Raw genomic sequence first — 23,685 nt, forward strand, 5'->3', positions numbered from 1 at the left:
TGAATACAATCTCACACCTAAACTTCTTTCAGATAGTATTTTTTCTAATTACGTAAGTATAAAAAGAAATGTTCAAAAGAATATTTATTAAACAATACATACCCCCTGAGAGTTCTATGGGTTTTCCCCTGTGCTGGGTTAAGGCGGTGGATTTCTGGACACAGGCCGATAATACCATGGCAAAATTTTCTATTTTCACCTCTTGTTCTTCTTGGCAGAGGATGCATGTCAGCACCTCCTTTTCAGTAACAGACGGACCCCGTTTAGGACCCAAAGCAATTCTAGAGTAGTCACTGACTGCTGGGGTGCTACCAAGAGAAACGACCAGAAATGAGGACACATGTTTTGGTCACTTGTCTTTGTAGTTTGGTAGATTTTAAGTAACTGTAGGGCAAGAACTTTAAGAACAAAAATGATATTTAGCAATATTAGCTTAAAATCTTTCCCCCCGATTTTTCTGGCTTTTATCAGTTAATTTGCTTATTAGAAAATACATTTTGTGTTGCTAAGTACCATAAAAACAGATGACAAAGTAGAATGTATATTATAATTATACTTAATTTACTGTACCAAGAAGTGGGTTATCTGTTTTTTTCTGATCATAAAAGAAATACACACTTATTAAGAAATTTCGGAAAATCTAGGGAAGTATAAAGAAAATAAAAAGCATTATATACTCTCACAACCTAGAGCTAACTACCTGTTTATTTCCTTCCAGTCTGCTTTATATTTACAACTTTTTTTTACATAATTAAAATCACATTACACATACAGATTTGCATCCTACTTTATTCACTTATATCTTAGATGTTCTCTCAAGTCATTAAAATTTCTTTCGAAACATTATTTTTAAGTGGCTGTACAGTACTCTTACTATATGTGCCATAATAGTTTGATCCATTCCCTCTTGTTAGGCATTTAAGTTTCTATTCTATCTTGGAAGCTATTAAAACAAAAAACTTGCAGCTTAATGATTTAGCAATTCTTAAGATCTACTCCATGTGTGCAATAATAATAATAGCAGATATTTAGAAAGCACTAATTGTGATGTGAGGCACTGTTTCAAATACTTTACATTATGTTAACTAATTTAATCCTTCCAACAATCCTATGAGGTAGGTACTCAGTAGTAACAGTTTACCTCCATTTTTCAGATGAAGAAACTGAGGCCTAGAGACAGTAAGAGACTTATCTAATGACTCATCATTAGGAAGTAGCAGAGCCAGGATTTAACCCAGGTGATCTGCTTCACAGGTCACACTCTGAACTACTTCCTGCCTCTCTGTCTATGCAAGTAGCTTCCTGTAATGTTGCACATTATTCAACAAATGGGAAATAAATGTTTATCACCAATGTAAATGAAGTTACATAATACAGAATACTATGCAGATTTTAAAAGGTGGGTCTCAGTTCAGTGTGGTACCACCTCCCAGGAGGCATCCAGCAATCTGTGGTAGGGTTTACTTTTTGGTTATCATCAAGACTAGGGGGCACTACTAGAATTTAGGGCATATGGGGCTAGAAATGCTAAATGTCCTGCAATTCATGGGACAGCAAAAAGAACTGCTGTCCAAATGCCAAGACTGAGAAACATTGTGCTTGTTTTATATGCAAGAACATATAAAGATTTCCAAGACACACTAGTGAGTGAAAATGGGAAGCCGAAGAATGATACGTACATAATGCCCTTTATGCAAATAAAACAAAGGGCTGAATGACACTATATAATTTCTATGGTTCAATATATTTGTATGTAATAGCATAGTAAAAATTCTAACAAGATATACATAAAACTTATAACCGGAGCATCTCTGAGGAGGGGCAGAAAGGGATCAACGATTTGGGCCAGTGCTCAAATAAAACTTTAGCTTTATCTATAACATATTATTCTTAAAAGGAAAATGTGTTAATACAATTGTAATTAAAATTTTGTTTTAAAAAATGTAAGAGAATGTATTTGTGACTTTGGGACAAGAAAAGCCTTCTTAAACAAGATACAAAAAGTTAAAACTCTTAAAGACTGATAAATCTGTTTTTATCAACAATGAAAACTTCTCTATGGCTGAACTTCATAATTAATGTTAAAGAAATAGAGACAAAATATGGGAAACATACAATCATGTTTAGTATCCATCATTTTAAGGAACTCCTGTAAATCAGTGAGACAAAAGCAAAGCATCCAAAAGAGATGGGCAAAGGATAGTAACAGGCAATTCCCAGAAGACAAAACATAACAGGCTAGTGAACAACCATATGAAAAGATGCTCAATCTGATACTAACTAGTCATCAGGGAAATTCAGACTGGCACAAATTTGTAATTTTCATTATATCAAACCTTCTCAGGTACTGATAATATTAAGTATTGGTGAGAATGAAGGAAGGAGGCACTCTCATACACTGTTTGGAGCAGAAATTGGTAAAACTCCTTTGGAGGACAATATGGCAGGATCTTCTAAAATTTTAAATAATTATGACCCAGCCCTTTCACTTATTAGATTTCATCTTTGAGAAGTACTTGTACAACTCACAAAGAAGTACACAAAAAAGTGTTCTGACATAGTTTGTAATAAGGGAAAATTGGAAAATAAGGGAAAATCAACTCAAATGTCCAAAATCTGATAAATATTGTATATCCACACTATGGAATACTATACAAGTCATAAAGAATGATGTAGAATCTACACTATAGATCCATACATACTGACATGAAAAGATTTATGTCATTGAGTGAAAATGCAAGCTGCAGAACAAAAGGTATGGTAAAATAAAAATAAACCACAAAAAAACACAAAACAAGCCTCGTTATTTCTTTATGTATACACATTTATAAATGCATAGAAAAAGGTCTAGAATACTACCTATTTACAACAATGGTTATCTGTGGAGAAAGATCAGGAATGTACAGGATGGTCAAAGGGAACTGACTGCATTATCTGAATTGTTTTCAATGAGAACTTATTTGTAATTTTATATATGCAATCAATCAGGCAGTAAAAATAAATAATGAAAGCATTAAGCCCATTAATTAACTCTGAGAAGATTTTTGCTTACATCCTTTTGTTTGGATTAGTAGTCTCTTTTTCATTACTTTCTAAATAGTATGTTGTTAATATGTAACATCTAGACGGTTGGGACTTCTGCTTATTGTTTAAAGTTTTGTATTAATTTCTAGTTTTATTACTAGAGTCAGCCAAGGATAGTTTACCTTCATATCTTTTTTTAATCTTTAAAATAAATAGTCTTTATTCTTTGTGGTCCTTGTTAGCATACTTAGCTTCAGAATTACAGACATATTATGTAGAGTATGATGTTTCTACTGTTATTGCAAAAGCACAATTTCCTAAAAGTATCCACAACACACATTGTTTTAAACAGCAGTGAAAGCTTGTTTTTAAAAATAAGCATAGGAGGTATTTTCAATATTTTAAATTGGAATGCTTCTCAAAGTACCTTTATTTTGCCTCCTTCCTTTTCTCATTGTAGCTATAGAATAGCCCACAAAGTGTGGCTCTCAGAAGGTTAACTGATTTCCCCAAGAGCACATCATGGTCATGACTGAGAAACCCAGGTTTACTGATTCCCATTCAAATGTGCTATCCATGACTATAACTACAGGGACTGTCTTCTTTCTCTTTAAGAAAAAAAGAAAAACTAATTAATATAAACTACCTTTTTCAGGTGAAGGATTTTTTCCAATCTGTAATAACTGCAATCATTTTTATCAGAAATCATAAAAAATGATGTGGACTAAAATGGATGAACTGATATGTAAATGTGTATCTGAAAAAGCCATACATACAAGATAACAGGAGTTGAGCTCTATTTCTGCTGTTTCCATCTTCATATCTTTTTTGTGCATAAAGGTTCCTGACAAACCTTACTGCACACTTGAAACCTGAACTGTTTATCAACATAAAATACATTCACTAAGTTACCTCAGAGCCTTCACTGTACCCTTCTTAGCTTAAAAATAGTCTAATTTCTCTTAATATAAAATATATTTTGGAAAAACATTATTTAAAATGAATATGTAATTTTTCCCCCAAAAACCTGAGTTGCTAATTTTTGGTTTTGCTTTGTTTTACCTCTCTTCCTCCATAATGGAGTCCTCTTTCCCAGACATTTCTGATGTACTGTCATACATGAGTTTGTGAGTTTCAATGAAGTTTTTCTGTAAAGCAGACATCTGAGCCATGATTTTCTGGCGATGTAGCCTAGCGGCTTCAGCTTTTCTTTTTCGTTCTGCTTTTTCTTTATCATGAGTAATCTGGGTATGAAGAAACCACAAAGATTAGGTAAGATCCACCGTTAAAATTTACATATATGACCATTCCGTCAGGCAAAATTTCTTAGAGTAAGAATCTGATAGAACTTGATTACCCTTAAACCTAGATTCAGTCTAATGTCTCAAAATTAGCATACAGGCTCCATCACATTGTACAATGAATTGCTCCTTTGCTTATTTAACGTAAAAGGCCAAGTATTTGAAATATCTAACAAACTGCCTCTAATATTCAATGTGGGTACATTAAGAAATAAAATTAAATGAAACAAAACTTTTAAATCACTTGTTAATCATTGACATTTAATCAACGTAAGCAAACCTGATGATCTCTAACAGTTACTCCTAGATGCACTGCTAAGACTGAGAACTTTAATAATATTACTGAGATGTACTGGTGCCTTTGTATTGTTTATTCTAACTTAAGTCCACTGTTTTTCTTTTAGGAAAGATAGTTAACCACAAGTAATAATATTCTAATAATTTTAAGATTAGAATCATCAAAGCCTGATTTGTTATATTATGGAAATTCATAACCCAAATATTACTGTTTGTCACTGAATATAAGATGTATCATTATCTTATGTCCACTAAGAAAAGAATGTTGCTGATTAAGTTATAAGAAACCATTGATTGTGAGGAATATCCCAATTTCAGATATTAAAATATTTTAAAAATTAATACAACATGGTATTTTCCAATAGAGCTCTGCTATACACCAACTTCCTTTGCTTTTGTAAAATACATGTATTATACTGGATGACTATGTCTCAGGTACCACTAATCCCTACAGTATAGAAACACAGTGAACAAAAGAAGATGCACATCTCATATATTTTACAACCAAGAGGTTCCTTCCAACAAAGAAGCAGCTCCCTTATGGCAGTAAATTTCAAAGCCAGAAATAAGCGTCACCATTATTATAAGGTTATTACCTCATCATTCTTAACAGATTCTGATCCTGATGTAGTTGCTACAATTAAACACGATTTTTCTCTTAATCGCTTCACTGTGTCAAACATCTGAGAAAAACAGGTGAAATGTTAAAAGATTTGGTTACACTGACCAGGAAAAGAAAAATTCACTAATCTGATTTTATCATGATGCATCCAAACATCTTTGACTTAAACTGTAGATAAATAAATATATATAAAGTGACTCCTGACTGTGACAAACAGCTCCCCTCGTCAACCAGCAATCCAGCTAAGGAGGTGGTCGGGTAGCAAAATCAGCTGATTCAGTCTGCAGCTGTGAGCATATAAGCTCTACTTTTGCCAGGGGGGAAAAATTAATTTAAGAGAACACTTTTAATGCAAAGATATATAAAGACAAAGATACAAAACAGAAAGTGAAATCCCCTCTTCCTGATGCCAGTCTTTTCCCCAAAATCAATTAAAGATTAGTATTTTTCCAAGAATAAAAATTATCACAAGATATATTTCTTTATATTTACACATATTGTCATAAAAAGCCATCTGACTATATACACTGTTTCCTACTTTCCTTTTTCACTTAATCATTTATCTTTAAAGATGTTCCCACAATAGCTTAAATAGATCTATCTCATTCTTTTTAACAAATATCAAGGTTTCAGCAATAGGATGGCAGATCCATAAAACTTATTGATACAGTGAAGGAGCCTCAGTCTCGTGGGAAAATGTCCTACAAGGAACTTACAACTTTATATTCAGCATTTGGGTAAAATACCTAAGGTTTTTAGGAGCAAATACTTGTGCTTTTTGTATATTCTGACAGTGAACTTTGATTCTCTAACAAAAAATGAATTTTTAAGAATAGACCTCCAATTTGTAACACCACGTCTGTAGGATATAAATGCTGGACTAAATGACGGTTCAATTTACCTTCTTAATAACGGTAGAATAGTTATCTACTTCCTTTGTTTCTGTTTTGGTTTTATATTTTAAAATGATTATATTGGTGAATTTAACACAAATACTAAATATTCATGAAATCTAGTTCAAGAGAAGTCTGAATAATAACATTATTATCTTATAGTTACATATCCAATTATATCAAGCTTGTTTAAGGAGTGTCTCTGATTAAGTAGTTAAAAGCGCTGACTTCTTGAAGTATAAATCAGGACAAAGAGCCCCAATTTGTCTGAATGTGGAAAATAACCACCCTATATCCTAATTATCAAAACAATATTTAGCTGATAACATCAGAATATTTTAATAAACACAGTGAGTGAGGAAGCTCCATAACCATAGCTTCATGTTTCTATATGGGGGGTTTTCTATTAAAGTAACATTCCTGGTCTCTCTTTCTACCCTATTCACTCCTCCCCAAAGGGACTGCCATCCAATAGTTCATATTCCAAACCCAGGAATCATCTTTGACTCCTTGATTTTCCTCGTCCCTTCCATCAAATCTATCAACAAGTTCTATAGATTTTACCATCAAATTATACTGGAATGAGTCCAGCTTCTTGTCAACTGCATCCTAGCACACATCATGCTCATTTCTTACCAAGATTACTGCAATAGTCTCCTAATAGTTTCCCTGCTTCTACTCTCATCCCCTATCATCCATTTACCCAAGAGCAGCCAGAGTGATCCTGTAAAAATACAGACCAGATTATGTCACTTAAAATCCTTCAGTGGTTTCCCACTGTCCTCAAAATTAAAATCTACCACTTTACACCTGACCTGTAAAGTCCCCTGTAAGGTCCTCTATAATCTGGCCCCTGGCTGCCTCTGACCTTGTTGCCTACCTTCCTCTCCCTCCCACATTGGGTTCCAGTCACACTAGCCTTCTTTCTGGCCACCTCAGAGCTTTTGCACTGCTATTCCTCTTTCTGGAGTACTCTTCTAGATTTTTATAAGACTGGCTCCATGTCGTTCAGTTCCAATGTCACCCCCCGAGAGAGGCTTTTCTAATTACCCATCTAAAGTTTTACCCCCTACTCTTCTACTCAATTATCCTGATATTTTCTTATTGTCTGTACCACAACTAAAGTGTATGCTCCATGATAGCAAGCTTATCTGTCTTGTTCAGAGTCTAGAAATGAGCACGGCACACAGGAGGCATGTAATACATGTGCATTCAATACATGTTGAATGAATAACAACACAAATGAATCCACCTTTATTTATTTAAGAGAAACCCTCCACCAAAACATAGGAAAATAGAATTACTAACAAGAAAAAATATGAATGACCATGAAAATCAGTAGTAAATGACATTATGACCAGAGGCAAATAGAGGATTCTTAAATATTTAAACCAAGATATGATCATTTTTCAGGTTTACCTGGAGTATCCATGTTATCATGTCCTTCTGCCCTTCTAACTGAGGAATTCCTTTGAGCTTTTCCAAAAGCATTTGTATATTTTGAGCATTCATGGCTGAACTTCCCAATCCTTTTGTAAAATACAAAAATTACATATCATAAATATATATCTTCAAAATTATGTAAAAATTATAATTTATAGTTAATGTTATTCACATTGATAACCAAAGTTTGCAATTAATACCTTAACTTCATTAATTTTTCAATGGAAGAAACTGCAATTACATGAAGTACTAAGTACTAAATTAAATAACCTGAAAAAGAATTACTTTAAGTCTCTCCTATATATTTCCCGTTGGGGCTAAGTGAGAGCCATCCTTAACAATCTGTCTGTCGCCATTCCTCCACTTACCTCACTGTCTAGCAAAAGTACTTAATGAAAACCAAAGCTCCCAAAAATATGGAAGCAGGAGCTATTATATCCATAAACTGAATAGGTTTATGATGTCTTCAGGGATCTAAAAAATACAGTATGTAAATAGAAAATGAGATGCTTTTCTGTTGTTGGTCTTAAAATCAATGTCCCTGGAATGTGCTTTGAAAAAACTATCTTAATCAGGTAGCATTTAATAAAAATCTAATCTAAACCTATTCTGCTTTTCCATGTTGAAAAGAGTACAAAACGAACACATCATTCACTCAGACTCCTGCAACCATTTTAAACTCAGGAACGTTAATATCTTCCGTAGACAGGTAATGTGAACGTTATGGTTTATGCAGCAGCAAATACTTGGTAATACTGAGACAAGGAATGAAAGTAAGAAATCATCAATGTATGCAGCCAGTCCAAAAAGGGGCATGGGATTACACAATGAAAGGATTGTAGTTGGGGATTAAAAAATATATTTGTATTGTTGAAAATATTAGTTAAAAACTAAAGATGGTAGAAAAAGACAATTTCGGTTTTTTCTGTTTTAAGGATTGAAATATTAAAACTCTGTAAGAGTTAAACTTTCAATTATAAGTTGGTAATTAGCTGAAAGTGTGTTGAAAAATTATATTAAAACATACTTGAAGCCTTATGGTAAAAGTCAAATGTCACTTCTTCTTCGGGAGCTTTTTGAAGCTGCTGCTTTTCTTCTAGTAAGCCCAATGCCAGAATATGAAATGCCTGAAGGAGGAAAATATGAGATCTTTAAAACGTTACTTCTTTAGGTAAATATATTTTAAATGGAGGTATAAAAGTAAGCAAACGGACACATAAAAAATGGGCAAAGGTTATGAATAAGCAGTTCATAGAGAAATGATAAATACACATATTAAAAATGTGCAACTTCATTTAAAACTAAAGAAATGTGAGTTAAAACAAGACCATCCTATTTTTCACCTCTTAGAGTGGCAACAATTTTAGAGTTTAGTAAAATAACACAGCTGTTATACAAATACCTGAAAACAACCTACATGTCTATTACTAAGAGACTGGTTAAATGCATTATAGATATCCAGATGGAATATGCAGCTGTCACGGCTTACATGTGCTAACGTGGAATGATTTCCAGAAGATACAAACCTTTGCCAGTGCTTATCTCCTAGGTAGGGCACTGGGAGGCAGGGAGAGAAATTTTAACTTTTGATTTCAAATATATCTCTAAGGTTTGAAATTTTTTACTGCATGTGTTATAACAATTATTGAGATAAACATACAGTATGACAGCATTTAGAGCCTCCAGCCCAAGAACAGCCAAAGAAAAAAAGAATTTAGTTAGGCAAGTGCTAAATAAATATCCAGTTACAGCTACCAAAGGTAGCATTATTAAGTAATTTACCCATACAGTATCAAGAAAAAACAGCTGCTTCCACTCAATAAGCTAATTCTCATAACAACTCTATGAAATAATTACACACAGATCCTTTTCACCAATGGGGAAATTATTCTTTGCTCCTAAATAGGAAGCGAGGTAACTCAAGATTCAAACCTAGACCTGTCTGTTTTCAAATCTTTATCATTCTGTCTCCTTATAATACAAGTGAAATAGAAAATATAGAAAATTATGCTGTAATAATGATATGCCAATTTATAATTAGCAGAAGGACTTTTAAAAAAAATGTATAAATGATTCCCAAGAGTAAGTATGCCAAAAACATGAGAATATGTCACTAAGAAAATCTGTGCCATATCTAAGCTATTTTTTTTAGTCTTTTTTTGTTGAGATATAACTGACATGCAACATTATATTAGTTTCAGGTATACAACTTACTGATTCAATATTTGTATACATTGTGAAATGATCACCAATATTAGTCTAATTAACATCCGCCACTATACAGTTATAGGATTTTTTTTCTTGTGATGAGAACTTTTAAGATCTACTCTCTAAGCAACTTTCAAATATGCAATACAGTATTATCAACTATAGCCCCCATGCTGTACATTACACATCTAAGCTATTTTTAATGACCCGTAGGTCACAGGTGCTCTAGTTGTGGTTCTGACTGAAGTTAGAAAGTTAGACCAGGGATCTTCTCCAGGCCTCTAAGAACTCTAGGACTTGAAGTTGAGAAAGTATTTCAGATATACATACCATCTGGAGCATACCCTCAGTCCACAAGTTAGAATCTATGTCTACTGCCCGCTCAAATATGGTCCTAAGAATGTACATCATGATATCACAATTGAGAAGGTTAACCACTTTGCTGAAAGCAGGGCAGAATTCAGGAGGCGGTGGTGGTGGTAACGCTACAGTGGGTGGGAGATGGATGGCAGAAGAGACAAACAAGTACATTTTTATTTGGGTTGTCCTATATGCTAAACATGCAAAACACCACATGATTTTTGTTACTGAACTTTAAAGCACTGAAAACATCAACGTCAAGGGAAATATAAGTCACTATGTCAGTCATCCAGAATAAACTCCATTTACCATAAGCTTAAATTTTATCACTACTGATATGGGCCATATCTTAATATATGAACAGGAATCAGAGTTCTTTGTGCTTCCACTAGTTGCCCACTCTCAAAAAAATGACAAAAAAAACTGTATAAAAAAAACCTGTATGCTTTGCTGATACAAACCCAAAGAAAATAGTCAAAATGAGGCAATTCAGAATCTCAGTTTTTACCTTCATCTTTGTTTTCTTGTTTTCTCCTTTTCTTCTGCATATGTTCAGCCTATTAAAAAAAAGAAAAAGTTTATCTTTAAATATATTGCTTGGCAAGCATGAAACCAATGGAATACTTTGAAGCAGGCAGGGAAGATTCACCAACCTACCAAAATACTTTATATACTGAAGGAGGTATTCAAAATGCAACCTTGTGGGGGGGGGGGGGGGAAGCAACCTTGTCCCAGAAATAAAATGGCTGTTCTAGGAAAGGTCACTGCAAAATAATGGGTAATAGTCCTCGTCAAGAATTTAGTTCCTATTCTTTCAGTTAACAATATTTACCTAGCGCCTCTTATGTACAGGGGATTGTACTATGGGCTAGAAATTACCAATTTTATAAGCACAAAACCAGATATCACTTTAAAAAATCAAGCACCACCCTTGCTAGAACAAATCGATATTATGTGCCCACTGATGTGATATATCACTTATGTAGTATTTTTGTCCCAAAATGTTTAACTTGAATCTGATCATGAGAATATAATCAGACATATGCGGAATATAGGATGTTCTAAAAGACAACTAGCCTGTACTCTACAGAACTGTCAACATTATAAATGACAAAAAAGGCAAAAAGATTATCCTAAATTAAAGGAGACTAGAGAAACAAGACACCTAACGTAGTTCACGATCCTTGATTGAATCCTTCTCCCCCTAAAACAGCTATTAAGGCTGTTTTTAGTATAATCTGGAAATTTTAAATATTCCCTGTATACCAGATTACATTATTGATTCCATTTTAATTTCTTGGGTGAGAAAATGGCCTCTATTAATGAGAACCAGCATGAAATTATAGAAAAACCAGGAATTTTTCTGTGGAGTTAGAAAGCATGACGGCTTTTAGGTTTATTTACTGAAGAGGATAACTTTTCCTACCTTGCTATGCTGTGTTTTGGAGTAATGATAAAAGTACATATTGAAGTCTTTCAGTGATTCGTCTTTCAGTTCATAAACTCCATGACCTGATACACCTGGTTTCCTAAACAGACAGAAAATACAGAGATGAACTGCAGTGTTCCTGAAGTATAGAATACAGAAAAAACAGGAAACTAAAAAAAAATCTAAAAGTCAAAATCTAGAGGAAGAAAACATAGTCATATCTCATTCAGCTTTCTTAAACTGAAATGACAAGTTTCATTCCAATAGTAAAACTAAAAACCTACATTGTGAGCTCCAAGTCCTGATAACACCTAAGTTGTGTTTAACAATTATGAAATTCAAACAAATCTGAGGAAGTTTATTTTATGCTATATAGATCTGATCCTACGCCCTACTTAAATCCCTAAGGCTGCTTCTTTAGCCTCTGAAACCTATAGGCTGCCTGCCCAATTAAAGCACACTACCTTGTCTAAGGTCAAATCTAAAATGGTAGTGAGACATCATGGCCTTAGCCAACTGTAGATGAAGGTACAGTGTTGAATACTCTGTATAGCACTGTAAGGAAAAAAACTATCAAGGCTAAAAAGAGTAAACCATATTTGTTCTGCACATTAGTTTTTGGTTTCAACTGAATTCTTAAGTGAACTATTTCACTGAGCATTATTAGAGGATAAAAAAACCTACAACCTATTTTTAAAGTTACTTGAATCTAGTAATTTATCTATAAATGCAATACTATAATAAGTAGAAATTCACTACCAATATCAATTTTTTAAATTTCAAGAATTAATCTACTTAAAATCTTATTTTCATTTTATATTATCTCAAAGAATGAAAGGATTCTAAAATACTATTTTAAGCCTGCTAGAGAAAAGTCTAAAATTAGCATATAAAATAAAAATTTATAGGATAAATAAAGTCATCGCTTAGAATTGATGGAAAAGAGACTATCAGAAAGGTTTCTCTGTTTACTCACCAAGTTACCTAATATCACAGATATTTCTCATTCACCTGTCCAAAACACTCATTTCTTCAACAAACATGTACTAGGTGCCTACTGTGTGGCCCTCATTCTCACTCCTTCTAATCTGTACTCCATTCTTGTTCCTAGGAGTTCAGGCAAGAGCTTCAGAGCTTCTACAAAGTATCCTGAGTACAAGAACAAAGATCAGTCTACCTCTCAGAATAAGGGTAAACATTAAATACTTACTTAAATGTGGCCACTTTGTTTATGACATTCTCTAAGCCAGTTTCATTATTTTCCTGTTGAAACAATATTTTTGTGATTTTTACCTTCATGTAATAACTTTCTTCTCTTACTGTAAACTGATAAATTTTCATTTTCATACATTTCAACATTTCATGTTGAAATGAAAATACATTTTCAACAGCATTCCTGAAATACTTTGTAAACAACAAAAAAAGATCAATTTCCAATATAAAAAAATAGGTCTAAAACCAATTAGCTTTGTTTTGAGGGACCCATTTCTTAACAGAGATAAGACCTATATATAAAATTCTTTAGGAAGAAATTTTATCTAAGTTTGCCCTCATATGTGTTACACACGCATACACACAAACACACAATACCAATAGTTCAAAGAAAAAGAGCTTTTCTTTACGCAGTATGTTCATCATCCACATCATTTAAGCACATATTCATGCTGTACTAATCCCTAAAGCCAAGGTAACAAGATAAATGGGATCTACAGCAAAATACATAGGTAGATGTCCAAATGTATTCTGGCTTCTGCAATTTTAATTGTTTTTTTTCTGACTGGCCTGAACTTTTCCTTGAACAAAGAATATTATTTTTTTTAATGAAATCATTTACAATCAGGATAAGGACCTAGTCAAGATACTAAAGTAAGCTCATAGATTCCTATAGTCTTATAAAAATTAAGAAATTCAGCCTCTTTCAAAAAAAATGTACTTAGGGTAAGCAGTGAAAAGTTTTATATGCCCTAAAAGCATTTTGTTTTGCAAAGTATAGTAGGCAATATCATTAGTGGTATGTGAAATTATTTTAGGTGGCACAGAGTTATACATTTTAAAAATTTTGAATAGTTAATTCACTTATTTTAGTATGTATTAGGAAAAAATAATCTAGGATGTCAAACCTACTATTTCACTGATATCATTGCTTAGAAAGATGCTAAATAAAAATATAAGTTGACTTAAAAATGTATTAACAACTATAAAATTGGTAGATGGATATGCAAAAGTTATGAAGGTGATATGTCAAGTGGTTACATTTTGAGAATCAGTTAACAATGAAATTTTAAAAAGATACAAATAATTTGGGGGGGAAATGACCAATAGTCAAAGCTTATCTCTATTCTACTTCTCTGGAAAGCCTTGATAGTACAGATAAGTATAATTCTTTTTTTTAAAAAAAAAGATTGGCACCTGAGCTAACATCTGTTGCCAATCTTTTTTTTTTCCTTTTTCTCTCCAAAGCCCCTCGGTATATAGTTGTATATTCTAGTTGTGAGTGCCTCTGGTTGTGCTGTGTGGGGCACAGCCTGCCTCAGCATGGCCTGATGAGCAGTGCCATATCCATGCCCAGGATCGGAATCAGTGAAACCCTGGGCCGCCAGAGCTGAGCGCGTGAACTTAACCTACTTGCCTATGGGGCCAGCCCCTCTAATTCTCTTTTAAGAATCATTGTTCTAATTCATAATTAAATCTCAGGGGAAAAAATAGGAGACTGATAATCTTTAGGACCACTACTTCAATATCAGTATATACAAAAACATAAATAGCACCTGTGGAGGCCCTGAGATGGCACCATGCAGATCTCCAATTAGAGGGAACAGAGATACTAATATAGGCTCACTCTGGGAGACATGGGAAGGCATCAAACCTTGATTAGACTACCCAGCAGTCCAGGATGCTTCTATCTAACCTTCCTTCCCTCTTTCCTTCACCTGGAGTCAGATTGTATCACAGTGTGATGGCTCTCCCAGTCTTTCCCAGCTCTCTCACCATTTTCTCTCATAGCCATTGCTCCTAACACAATCTTAAATGTTTTTGTCTTGACATCTGCTTCTCAAAAGACTCACACTAACACACCACCTAAATAGTCTCAGAATTTCAAGGAGTCTCCTTTTCCTCTGGAGAAATCTTATTTTAAAGTAAACAAAAAGTCAAGGAGTTTCTTGTTCTAAAATACTTTCTAAATAGTCAGAATGTTTCTAAAATATTTCCTAGTGCTCAAAAGCCCAGAAGTTTATACCATTAAAAAATGAATGGTGATAGTTTTATATCTGCAAAATCTGCTAAACAAATTTTCCTAAAACTAAGCAGCTTCCAGTTAAAGAAAAAGAAAACAACTATCCCATCTTGAGGTGAATGGAGTAAAAAACAAAATTGGACTTACATTCTCTGGTAAATTTTTGGCAATGGCACTGTGAGGCATGGGTTCAATACAAAGCAAGTGAATAATTTCTCTCATTGTGACCTCTTCTTTGGTCACATTTCCCACTCCAGGTACATAACGCTCTCCTAATAGAAACAATGAAAAGAAAAACAATTAATTGTTTTCTCTTTAAATCTCTTCTCACCACGAGCACTTAATACACAGAAGATTGCATTAAATTATGTCTATGAGGGAGAGACGAAAAATTATTTGGACATGTTCCTAATCTGAAAAAGAAAAGTCTATCTGCTGAAAGACAGAGGAAGAAAAATGAAGAGATCTAAAGAACACAGGCCGCCTCTTAACTTACTTATTATACACACACAAACACACGTATACATACACATACACATTATCAACAAGGCCCCTCAATTAAATTAGCATGTGTTTCTAATCCAGAAAAAAGGGCAGAATTGAATGAGCAGTGGCCACCACTGAATGATAGCTTTTCTTTCAAGATCTTCTACGGTTTTGTCTTACTTGTTGTTTAAGAAACAACAAAGTGAAAACTGAAAAACACTTAAAAATGTCTTAGGGGTTAAACGACAAAACAATAATATGTATCAGGAATGACTAGTGTTGCTAAAATGTCCACATGATCATGTTTCCATTTTTCATCTTAATAAACTGCCAAATGGAGAAAGAAAATAGCTAAATTAACTATGGGGACTTCACTGGTGTCAGCAGCATCTAATTCCCATTGCCTCAAGAAGGTTTACAATATCTGGCCTTATGTCACTATTGATTGTTAATATTACAACATGTGTACAAAGTCCTACAATTCTACAAGAGGGTTATTACAAAGACAGGAATCCTTTTGCGTAAGAGATTTGATGAATTCTACAAATTAGCCAAAGAATGACTTTTTGGTAAGTGAATTCATTTCGAACAGACTCATTCCTCCTCACATTTGTAAAGTATTTGGGAATTTTCAATTTTTTCCCCCACCAACAACAGTATTCCCTAGAAGTTTAGAGATCATGTAGATTCCCTTCACATTTTACAAATATAAATTTGAGACCCAAAGAATGTAAATGGCATGCTCTTGATGGTTGACAGCAAGACCAAAACTACATCTTCTGATTCCTAATCTGAATCTTCTACTTCTTAATGTTTTTTCTATTATAAAATAAGAGGTTTTATATATATATATATATTTTAAATGTTGACTCTTGAAAGTAATGAACATATACTCAAGAATACAGCAAGTACTAACTAAAAATCAAATTACATAGAAGGAAAAAACCCAATAAATTCAGGTAAACGCAGTAACACTAAAATAACAGTAGCAATAAAAAAATAGTAACAATACAAAACAGCAAAAATATAGTATGGTATTAGAAATTCTTCATAGAGTATTCCAAGAACAAACACAAAAATTCTCGTTTTTATAATTTAATAAAGTATATCATCAACTTAAAAATCTTTTACACATTCTCAATTTGTCCATTTTTTTCATCAGTTTCCTATGGAATATTCTGGACAGGAAGAGTCAGTGCCCAGAAGATTTGCATCTCACTTAGCAGTGAACGCTTACCACACTTCCTGCTATGACAAGCTGCTAGTCCAGCAATTAGCCCTCTGACAAACAACAAATAAAATGAACCCACGTTTTCAGATTTAGCTAATGGCTAGAATCCTCACTAGGAACTTTTAATACAAAGCAGTGTCTGTTGCAGTTAAGTAAGAAATAAGAGCCAGAAGAGAATTCAAGAATTTTTACTTAGTTGGTAAAATCAACAGAGACTATAATATAAAATATACAAAAGAAAAACTATGGCCAATATTCGCACAAAGTGATTTAACAGAATGACATAATGAAAACATATTCTACTTAGACCTGACTTTGACGTTTCATATATATATATATATACACGTAAAATCTTTAGCACTTAGCATATAGGTATTTTTCATCTACATTTCTAAGTAGGATAATTATATTCCAGACCTCTACAAACAAGTCCAAATAATTACAAATCAGGTATTGAAGAGCAAAGATGTAACAGCTGTGCTCATTTAAATGTAGGTTTCTAAACATATCGATCACATTAGCCACATTAATCTTTAATATTCTACGTTGTATGTGGGAGAAGAGTAAAATGATAAATTACAGTTTTTATTAACGTTCTTTCTAAAAAGTAACCCATGTTCTATTTCAAAACATGTTTTAATCTTACCCACAATATAGATGAGAACTTGAAGCATTTCTTCTATTAATGTATTATATTGTTTAATCAAATCCTATAGAACAGAAAAGAATAAATTAGTTACATAACAATCAAAAACCTCCATAAAACAAACATTTCTGGATCAGACTCATGGTCCATCCAGTTCAGTATTTTCTTTCAGATCAAAGCAACAGAGAATAATGAGGTGAGTAAATTCCCTTTCTGACATTAAATTCAACAAGGTTCACAATACCTGACATATAACAAGAACTCAATAAGAACTGTCAAATATTATTGCTTTCATTATCATTATTCCCCATATAGCCTTAAGTCAACAAACTAACTCTAATACTTAACTTTCCCCCTACTTGTGGCTTCCTTCTTACCTAGGTTGCTGAGAGAGTGGCTTCAAATAGATACCAAACGGTATAGTGAGAGTACCCTTCTCTAAAACACCTCTTATTTAGCACTATAGTAAATTAGATATTCATTTTCACTGAGAATAAAACATGACTGAAAATTAGCTTTGTATTTTGTATTCTCTTCTTTGGTCCTTTGCAAGTGACTTCTAATTTGAAAGAATAATATAATGTGATTCGTAAATTCAAAGTAGTCAAGGGCTACTTTATAAGCTGGTATCAAATACTAAAACAATGAAGATGTGACGAAACTCCATGAGACAAATTATAAACTGTGAAAAACGTAACAAATACAGTAAATGAAGAATTAATATCTTCACTAAACAAGGAACTCTTACAAAAACAGAAAAAGAGTGAAGAGCAGGAACAGATAACTCACTACAAAAAGAAAAAAAAGGCCAATAATCATGAAAACATGGTTAACATCACTAATAACTAAAGAACTACAAACGAAAATGAAACACCATCTTTCACCTATCAGATCAACAAAGATTTAAAATACCAGTGCCATTAAAGATGTACATACTGCTTGAGAGAGCTTAAATTGGAGTAACTTCTCTGAGAGCAGTTTGACAATACATATTATGAGTCTTAACAAAGAACACATGGTTTTCTCCAGAAAATCCACTTCTAAAAATTTATCTTAACAAAGTAACTAGGCAAGCGTTTAAATCTTGAGGTAGAGAGATGTTTATAAGACCAAAAAAACTAGAAAAACCTCTTCAGCAATGGGTGACTAAGTATAATGCATTCATATAGTGTAATACTATACAGCCACTAAAAATTATGATGTAAAAAAACAGACAATGTAGTTGTATATTTATTTAGTGACAAGAGAAAACCTACCACAATATTTCATTAAGCACAAGAAGCAAATTACAAAACAGCACATACAAAATGACCCAATTTTTACTTTAAAAACAAACAAGACACCAAAACTTTTAAAGTGATCATATCTAGAAGGCAGTGTTTCATATGACTTTTCTGCTTTTTTGTTAATCTATATATCCTAATTTTTATAGAGTGAAAAGAGTATATGTGTCTACATGTAGATATATATGCATGTAATATGTATATGTGTGATTTTTGGAGATACACATAAAGATACAAAAATCTTAAATATAATTAAAATTGTTAATAATATTTCCTTTGGAATTAATTCACATAGCAGTTTCTGTGGCTTACCTGGTCTTTTGTGGAAATAGTCTTATTAAAAGCATCAGCAAGTTCATACCTCTGAAGTATCAGTAACAAGAACTTGTTGGGATCCATTAAAGATGCACCAATCTGTGAAAGAAATACAGATTCACAGTTCTTATGTATTAAATGGAGAAACATCTGTCTCTAGTAGGACTGTCAGAAAAATTATAATGTCAGTCTGCAGAAGATAATGTAGTAGTCCTTTCCATTTCTTATGATACCATATTCAGTTTTAACAGTGAGAAAAATTTAAGTAACTAGAGTTAAAAATAATTACAATTGACATCTCTTATTATAAAGAATCTAAGAAGAAAGGTTAAGACATAAATATCATAAGTAATTTAAATAGGTACCTGAAGCATGATGATATCTTTATCATACATTTCTTCTCTGCACTTAACGTCTTGGTAATAAAACACCTATAAAATAAAAGATAGAAAAGAAGCTAAATGAATTGTTTTATTTCAAACAGAATTCTCAATAAAAACTATTCTTGAAACGTTCTATAGACTAGAAACCTCAAGAACTTCTTAGTGCCAAAAAAAAAGTTAGAAATCTATGACTCATTTTAAGGGATTTATGAGGATACAGTGAGGAAATATGGTATGAAAATATTTCAGAGTTAAAAATGCTCTATATTAGCTATTACTGTCAACATGTGTAACAAAACAATTTATTTCCCCTAAGTTTAAAATACCCACTTTGATAAAAGCAACCTAACTTCTACAATCAATTACAACACCGTTTTTCTCACAAATGGTATTTTCACAAGTTCTGTTTCCCCACCTTTTAGGAAAAGTACTTCTCCTTATTTGCTCTAAAACAGAAGGAAAACTTGTAAGGTAGTCTTCAACTAAGACAAGTGGTGGGAATACAGGTTCCCAAGTAAGGTAACCTTCAGAAAAGACCTATATTAATGGCAGGTTTCTGGTGGTACTGCTGGCTTTCACTTACTCTATCCACGCAATACGATAAGTGGAAAAATGTTGATATGGTCACTAGAACTTTCGTTTCTGAGTTTACGCAAGAGAACAGAAAGCAAATACTCAGCAAAAGCCAGGGACACAGGCAAAATTTATATAAAAGAAAAAAAATCAGAAAATGACCACATTCACAAATGTGAATAATAGGCTTTGCCATACCTGGCTAATGAGAGAGAGCCCATTTCTTCGCCACATCTCGGCAACAACCTGGGCAACCAATACCAGACAACGCAAAGGATATTCCACTAGTATCTCTACTTGAAAGTCCTCCTGAAACAGAAGTGAGTCCATTTCATTATTTCGCACAGAGCTTGGATGTGTCTCGAAGTTAAGGCACTATATATTCCTCAGTTTCTCGTCTGTAAAACGGAATGGCTTGAACTAGATACTAGATGACTCCAAGTCCCTGTGATTCAGGTTTCAATGTACTATATATAGATGTAAAATTCCTAAATGAGAATTATTCAAGTGGGTTTCAAAGTATTATTTTTCTTCCCACTCCTCAAACAAGAAATGTTTAGAAATATGATATAAGCAAATCAGTACTCAATAGAGTCACTTACAAAAGGCACAAACTCATGCAGTCTTGAAACAGCGCCAAGCCTGCTTAAACGTACATGAAGACCTAAAGGTTAAAAAAAGGAGAAAAATGAGAAATCAATAAACTCAGTTAATTTGTTTCCTAGTTAACTAATCAAGTTTGGAAACTTGTGAGATTTATATATTTATTGAGTTTAGAAATGACATCTTAGAATACAAACTTTTGATTTCTAATTTTGAAACAATATTACCAACATATTTAAGAGTCTATATTGTGTAAAAGGTAATATGCTGCCTCTCAAGATATGTTTATTCTGGCTCTTAACCAAGCATCAAAAGAAATGAAGACTAATCTAAGCATTTTTTATAAAAATAGAAGCAACATAAAATCACGTCAATTACATCATATATAAAAATTAACTAAAAATGAATCAAAGACCTAAACATAGGAGCTAAAACTATAAAATTCTTAGAAGAAGACACAGGAAAAAGGCTTCATGACACTGGATTTGCCAATAATTTCTTGGATACGACACCAAAAGCACTGGCAACCAAAAGAAAAATAAATCAGACTTCATCAAAATTAAAAACTTTTGTGCATCAAAAGACACTAGAAAGAGAGTGAAAAGGCAACCCACAGAATGGGATAAAATATTTGCAAATCATGTATCTGATAAGCAATTAATATCCAGAATATATAAAGAACCCCAACAACTCAACAACAACCAAAAAATCTGATTAAAAATTAGACAAGGACTTGAATAGACATCTCTCCAAAGAAAATATACACATGGCCAATAAAAACAGGAAAAGATGCTTAATAGTGCTAATCATTAGGGAAATGCAAATCAAAACCACAATGAGATACCACTTCACATCCATCAGGATGGTTACTAAAAAAAAGAAAACAAAATGGAATACCATTCAGGCACAAAAAAGACAAAATTGTCCCATCCACAACAACATGGATGGACCTTGAGGGTGTTATGCGAAATAAGCTAGACAGAGAAAGACAAACACTTCATGATTTCACTCATCTGTGGAAGATAAACAAAAACACAGATAAAGAGAACTGTTTAGTGGCTACTGGGGGAAAGGGGTTGGGGGTTGGGCACAAGGGGTGAAAGGACGCATTTATACAGTGACTGACAAATAATAATGTACAACTGAAATTTCACGATGTTATAAACTATTATGACTTCAAGAAAAAAAAAGAAAGCCATGTATGGCTCTGTGGAAAAGGATAAACAATTCAAATATTGGGTCTCTTTGACCCAGTACTACTGTGAAATGAAAAAAAAAAAGAAGTGTCAGCAAGGATGTGGAGCAATTGGAATCCTTGTGCACTGCTGGTGGGAACATAAAATGGTGCAGCTGCTATGAACAAGAGTCTAGTGGTTCCTCAAAAAATTAAAAAGTAGGGGGGCTGGCCCCGTGGCCGAGTGGTTAGGTTCGCGCGCTCCGCTGCAGGCGGCCCAGTGTTTTGTTGGTTCGAATCCTGGGCGCGGACATGGCACTGCTCATCGGACCACGCTGAGGCGGCGTCCCACATGCCACAGCTAGAAGAACCCACAGCGGGGAGTACGCAGCTACGTACCGGGGGGCTTTGGGGAGAAAAAGCAAAAAATAAAATCTTAAAAAAAAAAAAAAATTAAAAAGTAGGATTTACCTTTTGTTCTAGCAATTCCACTTACAGGTATATACCCCAAAGCATTGAAAACAAGGACTCAAACAGCTATTTGTACACTCACATTCATAGCAACAGTATTCAACATAGCCAAAAGGTGGAAGCAAACCAAGTATCCATTGGTGGCTGAATGGATTAACAAAATGTGGTATATACATACTATGGAATATTATTTAGCCTTAAAAAGGAAGGAATTTCTGACACAAGCTACAACATGGATAAATTTTGAGGACATTATGCTAAATGAAATAAGCCAATTATAAAAGAGTATGTATATGATTTCACTTATATGAGGTACGCAGAGTAGCCAAGTCATCATATATGGAGACAGAAAGTAGAATGGTGGTTGCCAGGGGCTGCAGGGAGGTGGAAATGAGGAGTTATGTTGCATAGGTACAGAATTTCAGTTTGGGAAGATGAAAAAAATTCCGGAGATGGATGGTGATGGTTGTACAACAATGTGAATTACTTAATGCCACTGAACTATCAATTAAGAATGGTAAAATTTGCCATTTTATGTTATGTATATTTTACCACAATTAAAAATATAAATATATATACTTCCATAAGTTGTTTAAAAAAAAAAAACTGACAGGGCCAATGTACACGGAAATGCAAACCAAAGAATGATTAAAGAAAATCTATTTCTTTCTTTCTTTTAGTGGTGAAAGGAACAGTGACTCAGACAAACCACTGGTGCAATCAGGCCGAGAAGAGGGTTAAAAATCAGCAACAAGATTTTACTATATTTAAATTTCAGTGGGAAATGAGTTAAGTGTATACTATAAGGATCCATTAGTTGAACCAGATAATAAAAGGCACAAGCATCCTTAGATAGACATTCTGGCAACAGCTCTTTGAAGGACAGTGACAGTTCTTAACTGCAGTATCTGATCTGAGTATGTCTGTACAGTCAAGCATTGCATAATGACGTTTCAGTCAATAACGGACAGCACATACAATGGTGGTCCCATAAGATTAGTATCATATAGCCTAGGTGTGTAGTAGGCTATACCAACTAGGTTTGTGTAAGTATACTCTATGATGTTCGTACAATGGTGAAAGTGCCTAATGTTCCATTTCTCAGAACATATCCCAATCGTTCAGTGACACATAACTACATAGAACAAAAATAGAAATGATTCTATTACTCTGAATATCTAGAAAACAAAGCTAATAGAAACACGCAAAAGACAAACACACACTTACCAGCAAGAGTCCTAGAGAGTGGCAGATGTATGCTTACAAGATCTTCAGATACTCTGTAGGACTTAGTTTCCAAAGTATGACCACACAATTGTACTACTGTCTTGCTACTAGACATGAAACTTGTACTGCACCTCATCACAGCTTTGTGACAGTCTTTATAAGCCACTAGTAAGAGTTCTTCCTAAAAGGAAAATGAAAATGCAAATAAATTGACAAATTATCTACTTTATCACATCATTCAATAAATATTTACTAACTGTTCTAAATTAAACTAAATATGTACAAAATTGTTCTACGTATTACTAGGGCTACCTCCACAGGATCCACAAGCCAGTTGGAAATATAGGACAGATACACACACACTTACAACTAAAGTAAAAAATTCTAAGTACCATGTAAATGGTACGAACTAATCACGTTAAGTGGGCAAAAAAAAAGAATCACAAACAATTGGGAAGACATATTTGTGAAAGTAACTTTA

General features: G+C 33.5%; 1 protein-coding gene across 2 annotated transcripts in view; it reads right to left on the reverse strand.

Annotated features, from left to right (window-relative positions):
- Positions 1-23,685, reverse strand: part of UBR1 (ubiquitin protein ligase E3 component n-recognin 1) — a 163,634-nt gene that overhangs the window by 41,923 nt on the left and 98,026 nt on the right. For both annotated transcript variants that reach the window (XM_046651989.1, XM_046651988.1), the window contains exons 15-30: positions 23,205-23,385; positions 20,332-20,393; positions 19,928-20,038; positions 19,139-19,204; positions 18,771-18,872; positions 17,176-17,239; positions 14,960-15,084; positions 12,788-12,840; positions 11,575-11,677; positions 10,657-10,705; positions 10,119-10,273; positions 8,608-8,707; positions 7,557-7,666; positions 5,219-5,305; positions 4,087-4,268; positions 103-308 (exon numbers count right to left, since the gene is read on the reverse strand). In XM_046651989.1, the coding sequence (XP_046507945.1) occupies positions 103-308; positions 4,087-4,268; positions 5,219-5,305; positions 7,557-7,666; positions 8,608-8,707; positions 10,119-10,273; positions 10,657-10,705; positions 11,575-11,677; positions 12,788-12,840; positions 14,960-15,084; positions 17,176-17,239; positions 18,771-18,872; positions 19,139-19,204; positions 19,928-20,038; positions 20,332-20,393; positions 23,205-23,385 (1,756 nt within the window). The remainder of the gene's footprint in view (positions 1-102; positions 309-4,086; positions 4,269-5,218; positions 5,306-7,556; positions 7,667-8,607; positions 8,708-10,118; positions 10,274-10,656; positions 10,706-11,574; positions 11,678-12,787; positions 12,841-14,959; positions 15,085-17,175; positions 17,240-18,770; positions 18,873-19,138; positions 19,205-19,927; positions 20,039-20,331; positions 20,394-23,204; positions 23,386-23,685) is intronic.

This window comes from Equus quagga, chromosome 2 (genome assembly GCF_021613505.1).
Source record: "Equus quagga isolate Etosha38 chromosome 2, UCLA_HA_Equagga_1.0, whole genome shotgun sequence".
Lineage (NCBI taxonomy): Eukaryota > Metazoa > Chordata > Mammalia > Perissodactyla > Equidae > Equus > Equus quagga.